General features: G+C 43.7%; 1 protein-coding gene across 3 annotated transcripts in view; it reads right to left on the reverse strand.

Moving 5' to 3' along the window:
• Positions 1-15,029: 15,029 nt before the first annotated feature.
• LOC117527088 (CSC1-like protein 2) overlaps positions 15,030-16,766 on the reverse strand; it is an 83,999-nt gene continuing 82,262 nt past the window's right edge. For 2 of the 3 annotated variants that reach the window (XM_034189263.1, XM_034189262.1), the window contains exons 22-23: positions 16,290-16,373; positions 15,030-16,070 (exon numbers count right to left, since the gene is read on the reverse strand). In XM_034189263.1, coding sequence (XP_034045154.1) covers positions 15,894-16,070; positions 16,290-16,373 — 261 coding nt within the window. In that variant the 3' untranslated portion in view covers positions 15,030-15,893. The remainder of the gene's footprint in view (positions 16,071-16,289; positions 16,374-16,766) is intronic. The other variant, XM_034189264.1, reaches the window with a different exon arrangement.

A 16,766-nucleotide genomic window follows, 5' to 3' on the forward strand; every position in this document is an offset into this window, starting at 1 on the left:
ATGGTAAACAGTGCTTTATGCAGAGAAAGCAACAGAGTTATCCAGTAACATTCACATGCAAACTAGTGGAGCAATCCTGATAGTTACACACTCTTTGTTTGAGCACATGAGATTGTCATCAGAGGCTCTCTGTCTGCTCCTGCTTTCACTGATTACTGTGCGCAATGGCGCAGGGCGCACTGAGTATGTACTAATAGTATGTGGGTGATTCTTTAACTACGGGCACTATTGGCCTTGTAAATGTAATTTCCACCACACCATTGCCTTACAATATAAAGCGCCTTGGGGCAACTGTTTGTTGTGATTTGGCGCTATATACATGTGCTCTGATGTCACTGTTTATCTCCATAGAAACTACCCAAACAATCTTTCATACAAACTGTTTAAAGGGACATTACAGTGTTGTGGTGGAAATTACAGCAATAGTGTGGGACAACTACATTTTGTTTAAAAAAATCACAACAGTTGTATGACATTGAATACCCCAATTATGTTTTGATTATTTTACTGATATGTTATTCAGAGATATTTTAAAACATTAGAAAAAACGTTTCTTTACCATTCATTTTTATCATTGAAGATCAAAAGTCGGTGTGGGACAAGCCCAAAACGGCAATATTTGCATATAATGATGCTGAAAAAAGGTGAAAAAGTCATCATAGACTACTAGAACAAATTTCTTAACACACTTTCATTGTAAAGATAACTATAAAAGTGTGAAATTTCCCCTTTTTTCTGTTTTTCATACAATATGATCAAAGGACATAATAAGTGCCCGTAGTCTAAGAATCACCCATGTACCCATTGGAGCACCCAGGGGGCTATTCAAACGGGCCAACTAGTAACACATCACTTCTGAAAACGATCTTTGGCTTTTCACGTGAGGTAAATCTGCCCTACGATTGGATTTTGGAAAACCATGTGACGGTGAACCAATTCCGAATGGACACTCACATTGCGCACATCATCACACAGCTTTTATGAGGAGTACAAAGATGGTGGACGGTGGCTCGAAAGGCCGCGGAGTTAACTTTTCAGCAAAAAGTCTATTTCATATCATAAAAAGTTATTTAGAATTTAGTAAAGCTTGGTCTTAGCCGTCATATATGACTGTGTCGACCCTAGAGGGTTAATGCTAGTGTTGCCACCTGTCCCGGTTTTTCCTGATTGTCCCGGATTTTCATGGTCTGTCCCGGGGGAAAAAAAAAAAAAAAATCCGGGACATTCAGTGTCCCGGATTTTTGTACATGTTGGGAAAAATGTGTATTTCAGTTTAATTGTAGCGTGCCTACGTCCATAAACTTGTGCACAGCCTTACTGGCTCTAGAAAAATGACATAGCATACTGTGTGGTGGGGCTGGCGGGCAGTGGCGGGCTGGCAGCTCATTCGGAATGGTGAGGTGGAGACGGAGAGTGCGTGAGACAAGAAGAGACAACGAAAGGAAAGGATCCAGTGACTAAAACCAGTGAAGTTTTAACGTGAAAATGGGTGGAGAGACCGATGACGAGGGTGCTACAAGAGGCGATGGCAGTGACAGGCCAGTAAAGAAAAAATGTAAAAGGTCGACATGTTTTAACAATGAGTGGTTAAAACAGGAGAAATATGCTATGTGGCTAAAACCATGTCCAGGTGATCCATTTTATGCTAGCTGCTCCCTGTGCCCAGCGAAAATTCTCCTGAAACATGAAGGTAAAACCGCATTAGATGACCACGCCAAGTGTAAAAAACATCTAAATCGAATCCAGAGCTCACGTCAAACCAAGGCAATTTCGTCCTTTATGGTCACAAAATCCTCACAGGACAAAGTTACGGTGGCTGAACTAACAAGCACTTATCACAGTGTACGTCATGGTCAGTTATCTCTCCACTGACTGTGGAAACAAGTTGAATGCAAAAATATTCAGTGACAGTGAGATTGCAACAAAGATGTCCTGTGGTCAAACAAAAACCGAGGCTTTAGTTGAAAACGTGTTGGCACCATTTAGTCAACAACGTTTGTCAGGAGAGCTTGACAAAGCCTAGTATTTCAGCGTCTGTTCTGATGCATCAAATTCTGGTCACGTGAAGGTGTTTCCTTACACCGTTCAGTATTTTAGTCCATCGGCGGGAGTGAAATACAGATTGCTGGATTTCTACGAGGATTCTGATGAGTCTAGTGATGTAATATTCAAGCAAATAGCGTCCATTACGGAGAATAACGGGCTGTCATTAAACCAAATCAGTGCCTATGGTGCAGATAATGCATCTGTTAACTACGGCAGGCACAATTCAGTGTACCAAAAACTGAAAGGGGCTAACCCACGGATTATGAAGGGCAACTGCAAATGCCACATGATATACAACACTGTGAAAACAGCAAATCGTGTCTTCAGTGCAGCTGGGTGTGACGTGGAGGCTTTTGTGCTGAAGGTCGACAGTGAATTCAGTTGCTCTGCTAAAATCAAATCAATTTTATTTATATAGCGCCAAATCACAACAAACAGTTGCCCCAAGGCGCTTTATACTGTAAGGCAAAAGCCATACAATAATTACAGAAAAACCCCAACGGTCAAAACGACCCCCTGTGAGCAAGCACTTGGCGACAGTGGGAAGGAAAAGCTCCCTTTTAACAGGAAGAAACCTCCAGCAGAACCAGGCTCAGGGAGGGGCAGTCTTCTGCTGGGACTGGTTGGGGCTGAGGGAGAGAACCAGGAAAAAGACATGCTGTGGAGGGGAGCAGAGATCAATCACTAATGATTAAATGCAGAGTGGTGCATACAGAGCAAAAAGAGAAAGAAACAGTGCATCATGGGAACCCCCCAGCAGTCTACGTCTATAGCAGCATAACTAAGGGATGGTTCAGGGTCACCTGATCCAGCCCTAACTATAAGCTTTAGCAAAAAGGAAAGTTTTAAGCCTAATCTTAAAAGTAGAGAGGGTGTCTGTCTCCCTGATCTGAATTGGGAGCTGGTTCCACAGGAGAGGAGCCTGAAAGCTGAAGGCTCTGCCTCCCATTCTACTCTTACAAACCCTAGGAACTACAAGTAAGCCTGCAGTCTGAGAGCGAAGCGCTCTATTGGGGTGATATGGTACTACGAGGTCCCTAAGATAAGATGGAACCTGATTATTCAAAACCTTATAAGTAAGAAGAATTTTAAATTCTATTCTAGAATTAACAGGAAGCCAATGAAGAGAGGCCAATATGGGTGAGATATGCTCTCTCCTTCTAGTCCCCGTCAGTACTCAGGCTGCAGCATTTTGAATTAACTGAAGGCTTTTCAGGGAACTTTTAGGACAACCTGATAATAATGAATTACAATAGTCCAGCCTAGAGGAAATAAATACATGAATTAGTTTTTCAGCATCACTCTGAGACAAGACCTTTCTAATTTTAGAGATATTGCGCAAATGCAAAAAAAAAGCAGTCCTACAAATTTGTTTAATATGCGCATTGAATGACATATGCTGATCAAAAATGACTCCAAGATTTCTCACAGTCTTACTAGAGGTTAGGGTAATGCCATCCAGAGTAAGGATCTGGTTAGACACCATGTTTCTAAGATTTGTGGGGCCAAGTACAATAACTTCAGTTTTATCTGAGTTTAAAAGCAGGAAATTAGAGGTCATCCATGTCTTTATGTCTGTAAGACAATCCTGCAGTTTAGCTAATTGGTGTGTGTCCTCTGGCTTCATGGATAGATAAAGCTGGGTATCATCTGCGTAACAATGAAAATTTAAGCAATACCGTCTAATAATACTGCCTAAGGGAAGCATGTATAAAGTGAATAAAACTGGTCCTAGCACAGAACCTTGTGGAACTCCATAATTAACCTTAGTCTGTGAAGAAGATTCCCCATTTACATGAACAAATTGTAATCTATTAGATAAATATGATTCAAACCACCGCAGCGCAGTGCCTTTAATACCTATGGCATGCTCTAATCTCTGTAATAAAATTGTATGGTCAACAGTATCAAAAGCAGCACTGAGGTCTAACAGAACAAGCACAGAGATGAGTCCACTGTCCGAGGCCATAAGAAGATCATTTGTAACCTTCACTAATGCTGTTTCTGTACTATGATGAATTCTAAAACCTGACTGAAACTCTTCAAATAGACCATTCCTCTGCAGATGATCAGTTAGCTGTTTTACAACTACCCTTTCAAGAATTTTTGAGAGAAAAGGAAGGTTGGAGATTGGCCTATAATTAGCTAAGATAGCTGGGTCAAGTGATGGCTTTTTAAGTAATGGTTTAATTACTGCCACCTTAAAAGCCTGTGGTACATAGCCAACTAATAAAGATAGATTGATCATATTTAAGATCGAAGCATTAATTAATGGTAGGGCTTCCTTGAGCAGCCTGGTAGGAATGGGGTCTAATAGACATGTTGATGGTTTGGAGGAAGTGACTAATGAAAATAACTCAGACAGAACAATCGGAGAGAAAGAGTCTAACCAAATACCAGCATTACTGAACGCAGGCAAAGATAACGATATGTCTTTGGGATGGTTATGAGTAATTTTTTCTCTAATAGTTAAAATTTTATTAGCAAAGAAAGTCATGAAGTCATTACTAGTTAAAGTTAAAGGAATACTCGGCTCAATAGAGCTCTGACTCTTTGTCAGCCTGGCTACAGTGCTGAAAAGAAACCTGGGGTTGTTCTTATTTTCTTCAATTAGTGATGAGTAGTAAGATGTCCTAGCTTTATGGAGGGCTTTTTTTTTTATAGAGCAACAGACTCTTTTTCCAGGTTAAGTGAAGATCTTCTAAATTAGTGAGACGCCATTTCCTCTCCAACTTACGGGTTATCTGCTTTAAGCTGCGAGTCTGTGAGTTATACCACGGAGTCAAGCACTTCTGATTTAAGGCTCTCTTTTTCAGAGGAGCTACAGCATCCAAAGTTGTGCTCAATGAGGATGTAAAACTATTGACGAGATACTCTATCTCACTCACAGAGTTTAGGTAGCTACTCTGCCCTGTGTTGTTATATGGCATTAGAGAACATAAAGAAGGAATCATATCCTTAAACCTAGTTACAGCGCTTTCTGAAAGACTTCTAGTGTAATGAAACTTATTCCCCACTGCTGGGTAGTCCATCAGAGTAAATGTAAATGTTATTAAGAAATGATCAGACAGAAGGGAGTTTTCAGGGAATACTGTTAAGTCTTCAATTTCCATACCATAAGTCAGAACAAGATCTAAGATATGATTAAAGTGGTGGGTGGACTCATTTACATTTTGAGCAAAGCCAATTGAGTCTAATAATAGATTAAATGCAGTGTTGAGGCTGTCATTCTCAGCATCTGTGTGGATGTTAAAATCGCCCACTATAATTATCTTACCTGAGCTAAGCACTAAGTCAGACAAAAGGTCTGAAAATTCACAGAGAAACTCACAGTAATGACCAGGTGGACGATAGATAATAACAAATAAAACTGTTTTTTGGGACTTCCAATTTGGATGGACAAGACTAAGAGTCAAGCTTTCAAATGAATTAAAGCTCTGTCTGGGTTTTTGATTAATTAATAAGCTGGAATGGAAGATTGCTGCTAATCCTCCTCCTCGGCCCGTGCTACGAGCATTCTGACAGTTAGTGTGACTCGGGGGTGTTGACTCATTTAAACTAACATATTCATCCTGCTGTAACCAGGTTTCTGTAAGGCAGAATAAATCAATATGTTGATCAATTATTATATCATTTACCAACAGGGACTTAGAAGAGAGAGACCTAATGTTTAATAGACCACATTTAACTGTTTTAGTCTGTGGTGCAGTTGAAGGTGCTATATTATTTTTTTCTTTTTGAATTTTTATGCTTAAATAGATTTTTACTGGTTGTTGGTGGTCTGGGAGCAGGCACCGTCTCTACGGGGATGGGGTAATGAGGGGATGGCAGGGGGAGAGAAGCTGCAGAGAGGTGTGTAAGACTACAACTCTGCTTCCTGGTCCCAACCCTGGATAGTCACGGTTTGGAGGGTTTAAGAAAATTGGCCAGATTTCTAGAAATTAGATCTGCTCCATCCAAAGTGGGATGGATGCCGTCTCTCCTAACAAGACCAGGTTTTCCCCAGAAGCTTTGCCAATTATCTACACTCAACAAAAATATAAATGCAGCACTTTTGGTTTTGCTCCCATTTTGTATGAGATGAACTCAAAGATCTAAAACTTTTTCCACATACACAATATCACCATTTCCCTCAAATATTGTTCACAAACCAGTCTAAATCTGTGATAGTGAGCACTTCTCCTTTGCTGAGATAATCCATCCCACCTCACAGGTGTGCCATATCAAGATGCTGATTAGACACCATGATTAGTGCACAGGTGTGCCTTAGACTGCCCACAATAAAAGGCCACTCTGAAAGGTGCAGTTTTGTTTTATTGGGGGGGGATACCAGTCAGTATCTGGTGTGACCACCATTTGCCTCATGCAGTGCAACACATCTCCTTTGCATCATCCGTGAAGAGAACACCTCTCCAACGTGCCAAACACCAGCGGATGTGAGCATTTGCCCACTCAAGTCGGTTACGACGACGAACTGGAGTCAGGTTGAGACCCCGATGAGGACGACGAGCATGCAGATGAGCTTCCCTGAGACGGTTTCTGACAGTTTGTGCAGAAATTCTTTGGTTATGCAAACCGATTGTTTCAGCAGCTGTCCGAGTGGCTGGTCTCAGACGATCTTGGAGGTGAACATGCTGGATGTGGAGGTCCTGGGCTGGTGTGGTTACACATGGTCTGCAGTTGTGAGGCTGGTTGGATGTACTGCCAAATTCTCTGAAACGCCTTTGGAGACGGCTTATGGTAGAGAAATGAACATTCAATACACGAGCAACAGCTCTGGTTGACATTCCTGCTGTCAGCATGCCAATTGCACGCTCCCTCAAATCTTGTGACATCTGTGGCATTGTGCTGTGTGATAAAACTGCAACTTTCAGAGTGGCCTTTTATTGTGGGCAGTCTAAGGCACACCTGTGCACTAATCATGGTGTCTAATCAGCATCTTGATATGGCACACCTGTGAGGTGGGATGGATTATCTCAGCAAAGGAGAAGTGCTCACTATCACAGATTTAGACTGGTTTGTGAACAATATTTGAGGGAAATGGTGATATTGTGTATGTGGAAAAAGTTTTAGATCTTTGAGTTCATCTCATACAAAATGGGAGCAAAACCAAAAGTGTTGCGTTTATATTTTTGTTGAGTGTATGAAGCCCACCTCATTTTTTGGACACCACTCAGACAGCCAGCAATTCAGGGAGAACATGCGGCTAAACATGTCACTCCCGGTCCGATTTAAAAAAAGTGGAAGTGTCAAGGAGTTCTGTGAATTTACAAATACAGCATACAAGGAGATTCTCAGGCATGTTCCTACACGGTGGCTGTCTTTGTTACCAGCAATCCAGAGAATTCTTGAGTGTTGGCCAGCTTTGAAGTCTTACTTTGTGTCACAAGGAAAGGAGGACTGCCCAAATATTATCTGGACATTTGTGTGTGGTGCAGCTGACACAGAAGATGTGGACTGTACTTTGGGTGAATGTGTCCTGGCATTCATGCACAATGTGATGCAAGAGTTTGATGCCTCTATTGGAGTGCTTGAGAGTGACAGTGCTACTCTTGTTGATGTTTACACAGTGATGAACCGCTTGTGGAATCAGCTTATTTCTTGGTGCACAGATGAATTCTATGGGAGCAAAGTGAAGCAGACACTGAGGAACCTTTTACCCAATCAGCAGGAACAATTCAGAAGCCTGGTAGACCGATTTTTTCAGAGAGCAGTGCTGTACCTTGAGGATAGATTTGACTTCAATGATGAGATGCTTGCAAACATTGGCTGTCTGAGCCTAAAAGAAGCACCCCAATGGTCTGAATTTGAACATTTGATGGAGAAACTAGCCCTGGATCTGGACGAAGACCGTCTGTACAGTAATGTGAGCATCCTAAATGAAGTGTTTCACACCCTCCCAACAGACCTAACCCTAACCCTAACCCCAGACAGAAAATGGGCCCATTTTCTCACTAAAGCAAAAGACACCCCAGAGCTGTTAAAACTGATTGCTTTCATTTTTTCCAATACCAGTGAGCAATGCCTATGCAGAAGGTGTGTTCAGTCACATGGAGGATGCTTGGACTGATAAAAGAAACAGACTCTCTGTTGCAATGGTGAAGGCTGAGCTTGAAGTCAGGCGAAACTTTCAGTTGTCCTGTACTGAGTTCAAGACATTCATTGAAGATCAGCCAGGACTCAGCAGCAGCAAAGAAAAATACCAAATACAAATGGAAGATTAGGTAAGGTTTTGGTGAATTAAATGAAATCCAAATAGTCTTATCTGCCTACTCCTGTATGTGCCCAGTTAGATCAGTTACATGTCCTCCTATGTGTTTGTTTAGCCAAGAGCAGCAAGCAGCAGAAGCACAGGCAAAGCACACACCACACAGGTAAGCTGTTTGACACTACACCTTACATTGCAACATTCAGGTATTCTGAAAAATTACATTATCTGTTTTTATTCCACATAAGCAAACAAACAGAACTTAACTATTTATTCCCCATTTACCTGTGCCCACTACTGCCCCAGGTGCCCACAACTAAAAACTGTTGGAAGTAAACCAAAATAATAAAGACCCGCTATTATGTAAAGCAATTAACTAAACAAATAACTAGCAAAAGTGTCATTTTTACTAATTAGAGCAATACAATTTCAGCGTAGAAGGGCGATTTTTGTCTTGGGTTAGATGTGCAAAGGGCGCCATTGCTTATACACAAAAAGGTCGATTCGATGGTCAAAATGTCCAGGATTTTTGTCAGACACAGGTGGCAACCCTAGTTAATGCTGACAAATTATACTGTATTTCTTGTCTTTCTGATGCCTGATTCTGTTTTTTGTCTCTGTTTAAGGTGCAGCTCCATCCAGAGATAGGTGTGGTATTTGTGCTGGAGACCCTCCTGTCCTTTTCCTGTGTATTTGTTTTGTGAATTGTTCTGTAATTTGTGTCTGTAACATGGTCCAAGCAGAGGGTCACCCCTTTGAGTCTGGTCTGCTTGAGGTTTCTTCCTCAGAGGGAGTTTTTCCCTTACTACTGTTACTCTGGGGGTTAGTAAGGTTAGACCTTACCTGTGTGAAGCACCTTGAGGCAACTCTGGTGTGATTTGGCGCTATATAAATGAAAATAAATTGAAATTAGCTGCGGTTCACTGATTTTCACCCCGAAATGATGCATGCGCAGTGGAGGCAGGACAGCTTGACAATGGAGGTAGCTCAGATGCTAATGTACCTCTGTGCTGACACGTTCTACTCTGTGCCTTCTTACAAACTGTAGCTGGAAACCCCCCCCCAAATCACTTTTTTCTGGTGCTTTGTTTTTGACAAGGCCTAAAGTCTGGGTCGCCTCTCTGGCACAGGACAGGCTGAGGAGCTCGATTCCTCTTCAACGGGAAAAGATTGAAGACTAAATAATTTGTCAACACTGCGAGTTAATGATTAAAAACTCAGTGACCTGAAACTTTTAAATTCTTTTGTCTCCATCTGGAGGTCACCTGTCTGAATCCAGAAACCACGTGACACTTTCAGCTCGTTACCTTTAACCTTGTGACATCACAAAGGCCTCTGAGTGCTCTTCGTTTTTTTTTCTTTTTTACTTTTGAAGGCGCGACTGAAAACAAGCGCAAACTTTGTTTTAAAAAAATTGTGTCCGTTTTCTTAGCAGAGCTAACGGTTAGCCTAGCCTTGAGCCGGTTCGGGTACCTGTCGATCCCGGGCCTGTAAGAGGTGAACTCCCGTCACGGTACCCAGAGTCAGAACCACAGAAAGTCCCAGAACCACTTTAGAAGCTGTCGACATTCCGTCAGCGTTAGCCAGCTGCTAGCGAGCTTAGCGCTCTTCTTCTCCGTCAACATCCGGTCGCATAGCGTCAGTACGAGCTCAGCAGCGCCTCCTGCGTTCACCACAAGCTGCTTCTTAACCCGAAAACCGGTCAAATAGAAAATATCAAACCGAAACAAAAGCAAACATAAAATTATGGTTTCATTTTGTGCAGCGTTTTATTAACACGGCCTTAAGAAAATAACATCAGGTGTCAGGTGACATCAGCAAAGAAACCAAATCAAATAAATTCATATTTGAGTCAAGCATCTAATTTTATGTTTGAAACGTAAATTCCAATAAGTCTCGTGAAAAAACATTTAAAAAACAAACGCTTTCTAGTTTCATGTGTTTACATTTATTAATTTCTTCTTTGCCCTCTGAGGGGTAAATAATGTTAAACAAAACTAAAATTAAATATTATATAAAAAAAACACTTTAAAAACGTAATTAATAAATTCATCTTGTTCTGGGATAAAAAGGCTCCTGTACCTTTTTGGCGTTTTGTATCTTCTGGCTGAAGCTCTGAAAGGTGGAATCTGATTAAAGGTTCCTCACTGTCTTCAGAGGTCCGACCTCAGATGAACTCACCAGGTCACTTCAGGGTCTGACCACAATGACCAGAGAGCAGACCGCAGTGTCTGGTCTTCAGGGTCAGCAGGTCCACTCAGAACATCAAGGAGAAGGTCAGGATGGATGCAATCAAACATCTTCATAAAAACTGTCAACATTAAAACCACCAAGTCCATGTGCTCTTCTTAAGGACTTCAGAGGTGAGCTCATGATCCATGAGGGTGTCCCAGTACTACTGGACCACAGTCCTCATCACCACCCTTTAGAATCTGTACAGTACCTTCACACACACCTTCTTACAAATAAACATATCCTTCCAGTTTACACAAATTATTCCAAGAAAACACAGAATCAGGTCAGAGCACTATTATCCATCACACCAAGCAGAGGAATCAGGAAACAGAAAACAAAGCGGTAGCACAGGTCGGCAACTGGAGTACAAACACAAGTGTGAGAGACTGTGACAGTTTAACAGGGCGTGACTCACTTAACGGAAATGCACATGAAACAGGCCCAGGAAATAAAGCCAATGAAATGCACAAGGAGCAATCTACCAGAATAAAAGCTCAAGGATAAATAACAGAGGAGCATTAAATGGAGCTACAGTGTAAAGACATCAGGCTGGGAGTAAGACAGAAACATTAAAACCGGCGTCTTAACTTGCACAATAAAATAAAGTCAGACGGCTGATCCAGTTTGGAGACCAGCAGCTGGACTGGGTCAGAACCAGCTGGAAGGACAAGAAGTCCTAAGATTCCTTTAATTCTAACAGCATCATCTGTCACACAAATGGATCCATCAGGGACGGCCGCCTGACACCGGGAGGAGGTGACCTCATGACCTCCGTGTGTGTGTCTGTTCCTAAAGTGCACGTGTGCAGTCAGTGTTCACTTCAAATATGGCGTCCATCCCCAGGGGCAGTGAAGCATCATGGGAATGCAGACTGAACTATGCTGTAAACGTTTGTCTTGTTTTGGTCACTCAGAGCCGCCGCTGGAGGCGAAGCTGAAAATAAAACCAAACACCTCAAAACAGATGAAAACCAGTTTTATTGATCAGGAATAGAAACGGGACAAACATGTCATGGTACACGTCAAAATAAACCAGAAGCACAAAATGGAGGACAGTGTCAGAACAAGGCGCCAAGTCATCGGTATTACACAGACGCCGAGTCGTGGTCGTGGGTGTTACACAGACGCCGAGTCGTGGACGTCGGTATTACACAGACGGCGAGTCGTAGACGTCGGTATTACACAGACGGCGAGTCGTGGTCATGGGTGTTACACAGACGGCGAGTCGTGGACGTCGGTATTACACAGACGGCGAGTCGTAGACGTCGGTATTACACAGACGGCGAGTCGTGGACGTCGGTATTACACAGACGGCGAGTCGTGGTCATGGGTGTTACACAGACGGCGAGTCGTGGTCGTGGGTGTTACACAGACGGTGAGTCGTGGTCATGGGTGTTACACAGACGGCGAGTCGTGGACGTCGGTATTACACAGACGGCGAGTCGTGGACGTCGGTATTACACAGACGGCGAGTCGTGGACGTCGGTATTACACAGACGGCGAGTCGTGGTCGTGGGTGTTACACAGACGGCGAGTCGTGGTCGTGGGTGTTACACAGACGGCGAGTCGTGGACGTCGGTATTACACAGACGGCGAGTCGTGGTCGTGGGTGTTACACAGACGGCGAGTCGTGGTCGTGGGTGTTACACAGACGGCGGGTCGTGGTCGTGGGTGTTACACAGACGGCGAGTCGTGGTCGTGGGTGTTACACAGACGGCGAGTCGTGGTCATGGGTGTTACACAGACGGCGAGTCGTGGACGTCGGTATTACACAGACGGCAAGTCGTGGTCATGGGTGTTACACAGACGGCGAGTCGTGGTCGTGGGTGTTACACAGACGGCGAGTCGTGGTCATGGGTGTTACACAGACGGCGAGTCGTGGACGTCGGTATTACACAGACGGCGAGTCGTGGACGTCGGTATTACACAGACGGCGAGTCGTGGGTGTTACACAGACGGCGAGTCGTGGTCGTGGGTGTTACACAGACGGCGAGTCGTGGTTGTCAGTGAAGATCAGTGGTTATTTACAGTTTGTTTTATTCAGTAACTGTTGTCCAACGTTTCCTCGTATAACTTCATGTTTGTGTCTGACATTTTTCTACAAAGAGCATTAAAAATGATGCTTCAGTTATGACATCACTGATGATTCTCAAAAACACATTCGGTACCAAATACTTCAGAGGTCCAACGGACTTTGTCGCCCGTCGACATTTTACAAAAATATCCCAGAGCTTTTTTTTCCTCCTCCAGAGAAGTTGAGTGTCCTGAAAGACCACCGGCAGACGAAGCAGCTCTGTCATTCCTTTGGTGAACTATGACCTTTATGATGTTTTTTTGCCGCTATTGAATGTGTTCACGCCTGTGTATGGAATGATGAGATTATTCCAGTTCAGGGTCACAGGGGCGGAGCCTATCCCAGATGTCACTGGAGGAGAGGCAGGGTTCATCTTGGACAGGACTCCAGTCTAGGAACACCAGACGAGGGAAACCATGCAAACATGGGGAGAACATGCACACACCACACAGATGGGAATCGAACCTGGAACCTCCTGTGGGGCTAAACTGCTAAGACAGAGATCCATGAAACTGAACTTTTAGTTTCAGTCGTACAAGTTTGTCCTTCAAATAAATACTTTATACATTATTGATTCCTTCTTGATTTATTCCACTTTCTCAGATTTCAAATGAATGATTATTTATTTTTCTACACATTCAACTGTTTTTCTGCTCAACCAGGTTTTTTGTGAACTTTAGTGAAGTTTGAAGGTTTTCTTAAGCTGTGGCTAAAAACAGCTGCAGTTTGCTCCACATGTTTCGAAACGGTAATTTTGGTGTCTCCGAGCCTCCGCACCTCCAGCAGATGGTCCGACTGAGAGCTGCTTAGTCGGGCCGGCGGGCTCTCCATCCGGACCTCAGATCAGCTTCATGTGCATACAATCACAGTGGGAGCACCTGAACGCAGAACGCGCCCCGCAGGAAGAGACCTTCAAAATAAATGTTCAAAGTTGTAACAGACATTGCAGAATCTCCGGCGTGCAGCCATCCAGCACGCACGCACGCACACACACAGAGCACTACAAAACTTTACTAAAAAAAAAAACAAAAAAAACAAACAAAAAAAAAGTGTTTAAATTTGAAAGATCTACACTTTTTGATGTGGCCATTTCCTCAGTCATCAGAAAAATAATTATTATTATAATACAATATTTTACTCCCAATCAGATGTTACTCATTATTGTGAATTTATGAAATATTGCACTATGTTTGACTCAAATATTTTTACTTCAAGTATTAAATGTTTGAAACCCTCAATGGAAAAAAAAAATCTTAATTTTAAGAAACTGCTTTCTAAATTCTTGTTGCATTTCCCTTTTTGTTTTCTAATTTGTTGTATTTGTCACCTCAGGGCCACCGTACCTTCTGAACTGTGATTTAGTGGATTTTAATCGTCGTCAAAATTAACACTGATTCAGTAAAAAGTTTCTGTTGAGGTATTTGAATGAATTTCTATTTTAAATTAAGATAAACCTGAAACCTTGTGGAGTGACTTTATTTAAATGAGGTTTTTAAGGAAAAAGTTTTTTTGTGGATCGTCTCTTCAGCACCAAACAAACACTAAGAATATAAAAACATCAGTTTTGACCTTGTGGGCCAAATGAAATGATAATTTAATAATAATAATAATTAAAATTGACTCAGTGCAGCAATAAACATAAATTAAAATAAATAAAGCTGCTAACTGCTGTTTGTGTTTTCATTGTGTTTTTGGGGTCGAACACACGAGGAGTCTCCAGAGTGAACGTGTTCATGATGTCAGTTGTTGTTGTTAGGGAGCAGCGAATCATCACTCATTCATTCTCTGAACCCGATTATTCCAATGAAGGGTCACGGGGGGTGGAGCCTATCTCAGAGGTCACCGGGCAAGAAGCAAGGTTCACCCTGGACAGGATGCCGCTCCGTGACAGGGACACAGACAGACGCACTCGCACCTACGGTCAGTTTAGAGTCTGTAGTTCACCCAACCTGCACGTCTGGGGAAGTGGGCGGAGCATCCGGAGGGAACCACGTCATCACAGAAAGAACCAGGTGGAAGAGAACCTGGAACCTTCAGCAGTGCAACCCGCTGAGACACTGAGCCGTCAATCATCAAGAGAACAATAAAAATCATGAAGTTAGCTAATAAATCTGATCACAGATCAACAAGCTAACATGCTAAGCTAACAGCTGTTCAAAAAGATTTTAGTGCTAACTCATGTTTTAGACAGCACAGCAGGTGGCGCTGTGGGGCAGGAATCAGACTATCAACCGACAGACCAGGGTTCGAGTCCCGGTCTGTCCTCCAGAATCCCCGTCTGAGTCCTTGCACCAGAACCTTCAACCGGGTTCTGGTCTCGGCCGGGCAGTAAGCTGTGACGACCCGGTGTGGCCTCCAGGGGGAGTGGTGGAGTCCAATCTGCTTCATGGTACAGGATCCAGGGAAGGTCGTGGTCAAAGTTCGCTAAATGCCACCACAACGACAATTAGTAAAGTTTAGTAAAATAAAGTTTGTTCCTGGACGCGTTGGCGCAGGTGAATGATGTCATCAATGTGTGACGGTGAAGACGTCCTGTGTGCCGACCCCGTAAACAAAGTTCATGTCAGTCACATGACATCTAAACATGGCCTTCAGGGTTCCAGGTGTTGCAGGTCGATGTCCCGAAGAGCGCCGAGGTCCTTCACAAAAATGTTGGCATGACAGCAAAACCTACGGACGCCGTGTCAGGCGCCGGATTCACATTTTAAGGTTTTACAGTTGAGTCAACAGGAGACAGACGAAACGAGTGTCCACATTGTCCACTGAAAAGTACCCAGGGTGCAGCGGGGCACAGAGCTGCAGACAACACGGTCGGTTGTTTTGTGCAAAAAACCCACACGGCATGCGAGGAGGAAAATGGCAAAATGTGCACGACGCGTCCAACATACCAACGACAGAAGTCAGTCCGTGACCTATGACCTTATTTTACAGCCACACAAAGAAGGGGGAAAAAGGTTAATGAAGTCGTGACCCTAGCGAGCAGAGTTCAACCCACAGACGAGTTGAGACCAAACACCACGCCAAAGAAGGAATGTTGATAAGAGTCAAACCACACCCAGGCACAGAGTTCTAAAGCCACGCCCCCTCGAGGTGAAAACAACAACAAAACTCTACGGGTGGTGTGTTTATGTACAGTGTTTTCTTGTAAAATGTTTATCACATGATCATCTCATCACATTTTCTGAATGCTGGTGACCTGGTGTTGAGGTCAGAGGTCAAATGTCAGAGAGAGTGCAACAGGCTTGGATGGGGTGGAGCCTATTCTGGCAGTATGTGTCAACTTTCTTGTTAACTGCAGTGTAATGCCGCCCTCTCCGTGCTCTGCCTCCAGCTACTGTCGGACTTCGTTGGCGATCAGACTGTCCTCCCCCGACTGGAAGTCCGCCTCGTTGATGCTGTTCCCGCCGTTCAGAATCTCTTCGTCCTGGGACGACCCCCGGTCCTCCTCGCCGCTGCCCAGCTCGTCGGAGGTCGGGTCCTGGAGGACCTGCGCGATGTACATCTGCTGCTGCTGCAGAGACAAACAAGACAGAATAACCAACAGGAGGCGCCAACACAACGCTGTTAACTTGGCTAATGTTAGCGTCCTACAATAACGATAACATTAGCCAAGTTAAGAGGACTGAGCTATCTTTTGTTGCAGCTTTCCAAAAAGAGACAGCAACATTAGAAACAATTTCTCACGTCAAAGCAACTCAAACAGATAAACTCTGACTTCATGGTTTACCTGAGACATGTTGTTGGGGGATGAGGAGGGACGAGGAGGGCGTCCGTTCTCTATCCTGTCCATGTCGCTGTCCTTGGTGTCGATCTGAGGCACAGAGTACCACAGCGAACGTAAATATCACAGGAACAACAGCAACTTGCACTATGAATGTCCCAGAAAGACCCCGAGGTCAACAAGTCAGGTCACCACATCCTCCATAACACAGAACCCCCCAACCACGTCCTGGATGACAACCATCATCTGCTGCTGCCGCATGAAATGTGGGCATGTCCTTGACCTTCTCCAGTCTCTGGTGTCCTCCAGAGTGAGACACTGTGTCCTGGATCATGCCCAGAGAAACTCCTCACATGGACTACATGTGGTGTCTGATGTTCCCTCACAGTATCAGTGATCCTCCTCATATGAGTCTCACTAAGTACCCGTTCACTGGACCAAAGACATCCAGTCCTCACCTCAGGACACTGGTTCAAGTCCAAG

This window comes from Thalassophryne amazonica, chromosome 15, assembly GCF_902500255.1.
Source record: "Thalassophryne amazonica chromosome 15, fThaAma1.1, whole genome shotgun sequence".
In the NCBI taxonomy this organism is placed as follows: domain Eukaryota; kingdom Metazoa; phylum Chordata; class Actinopteri; order Batrachoidiformes; family Batrachoididae; genus Thalassophryne; species Thalassophryne amazonica.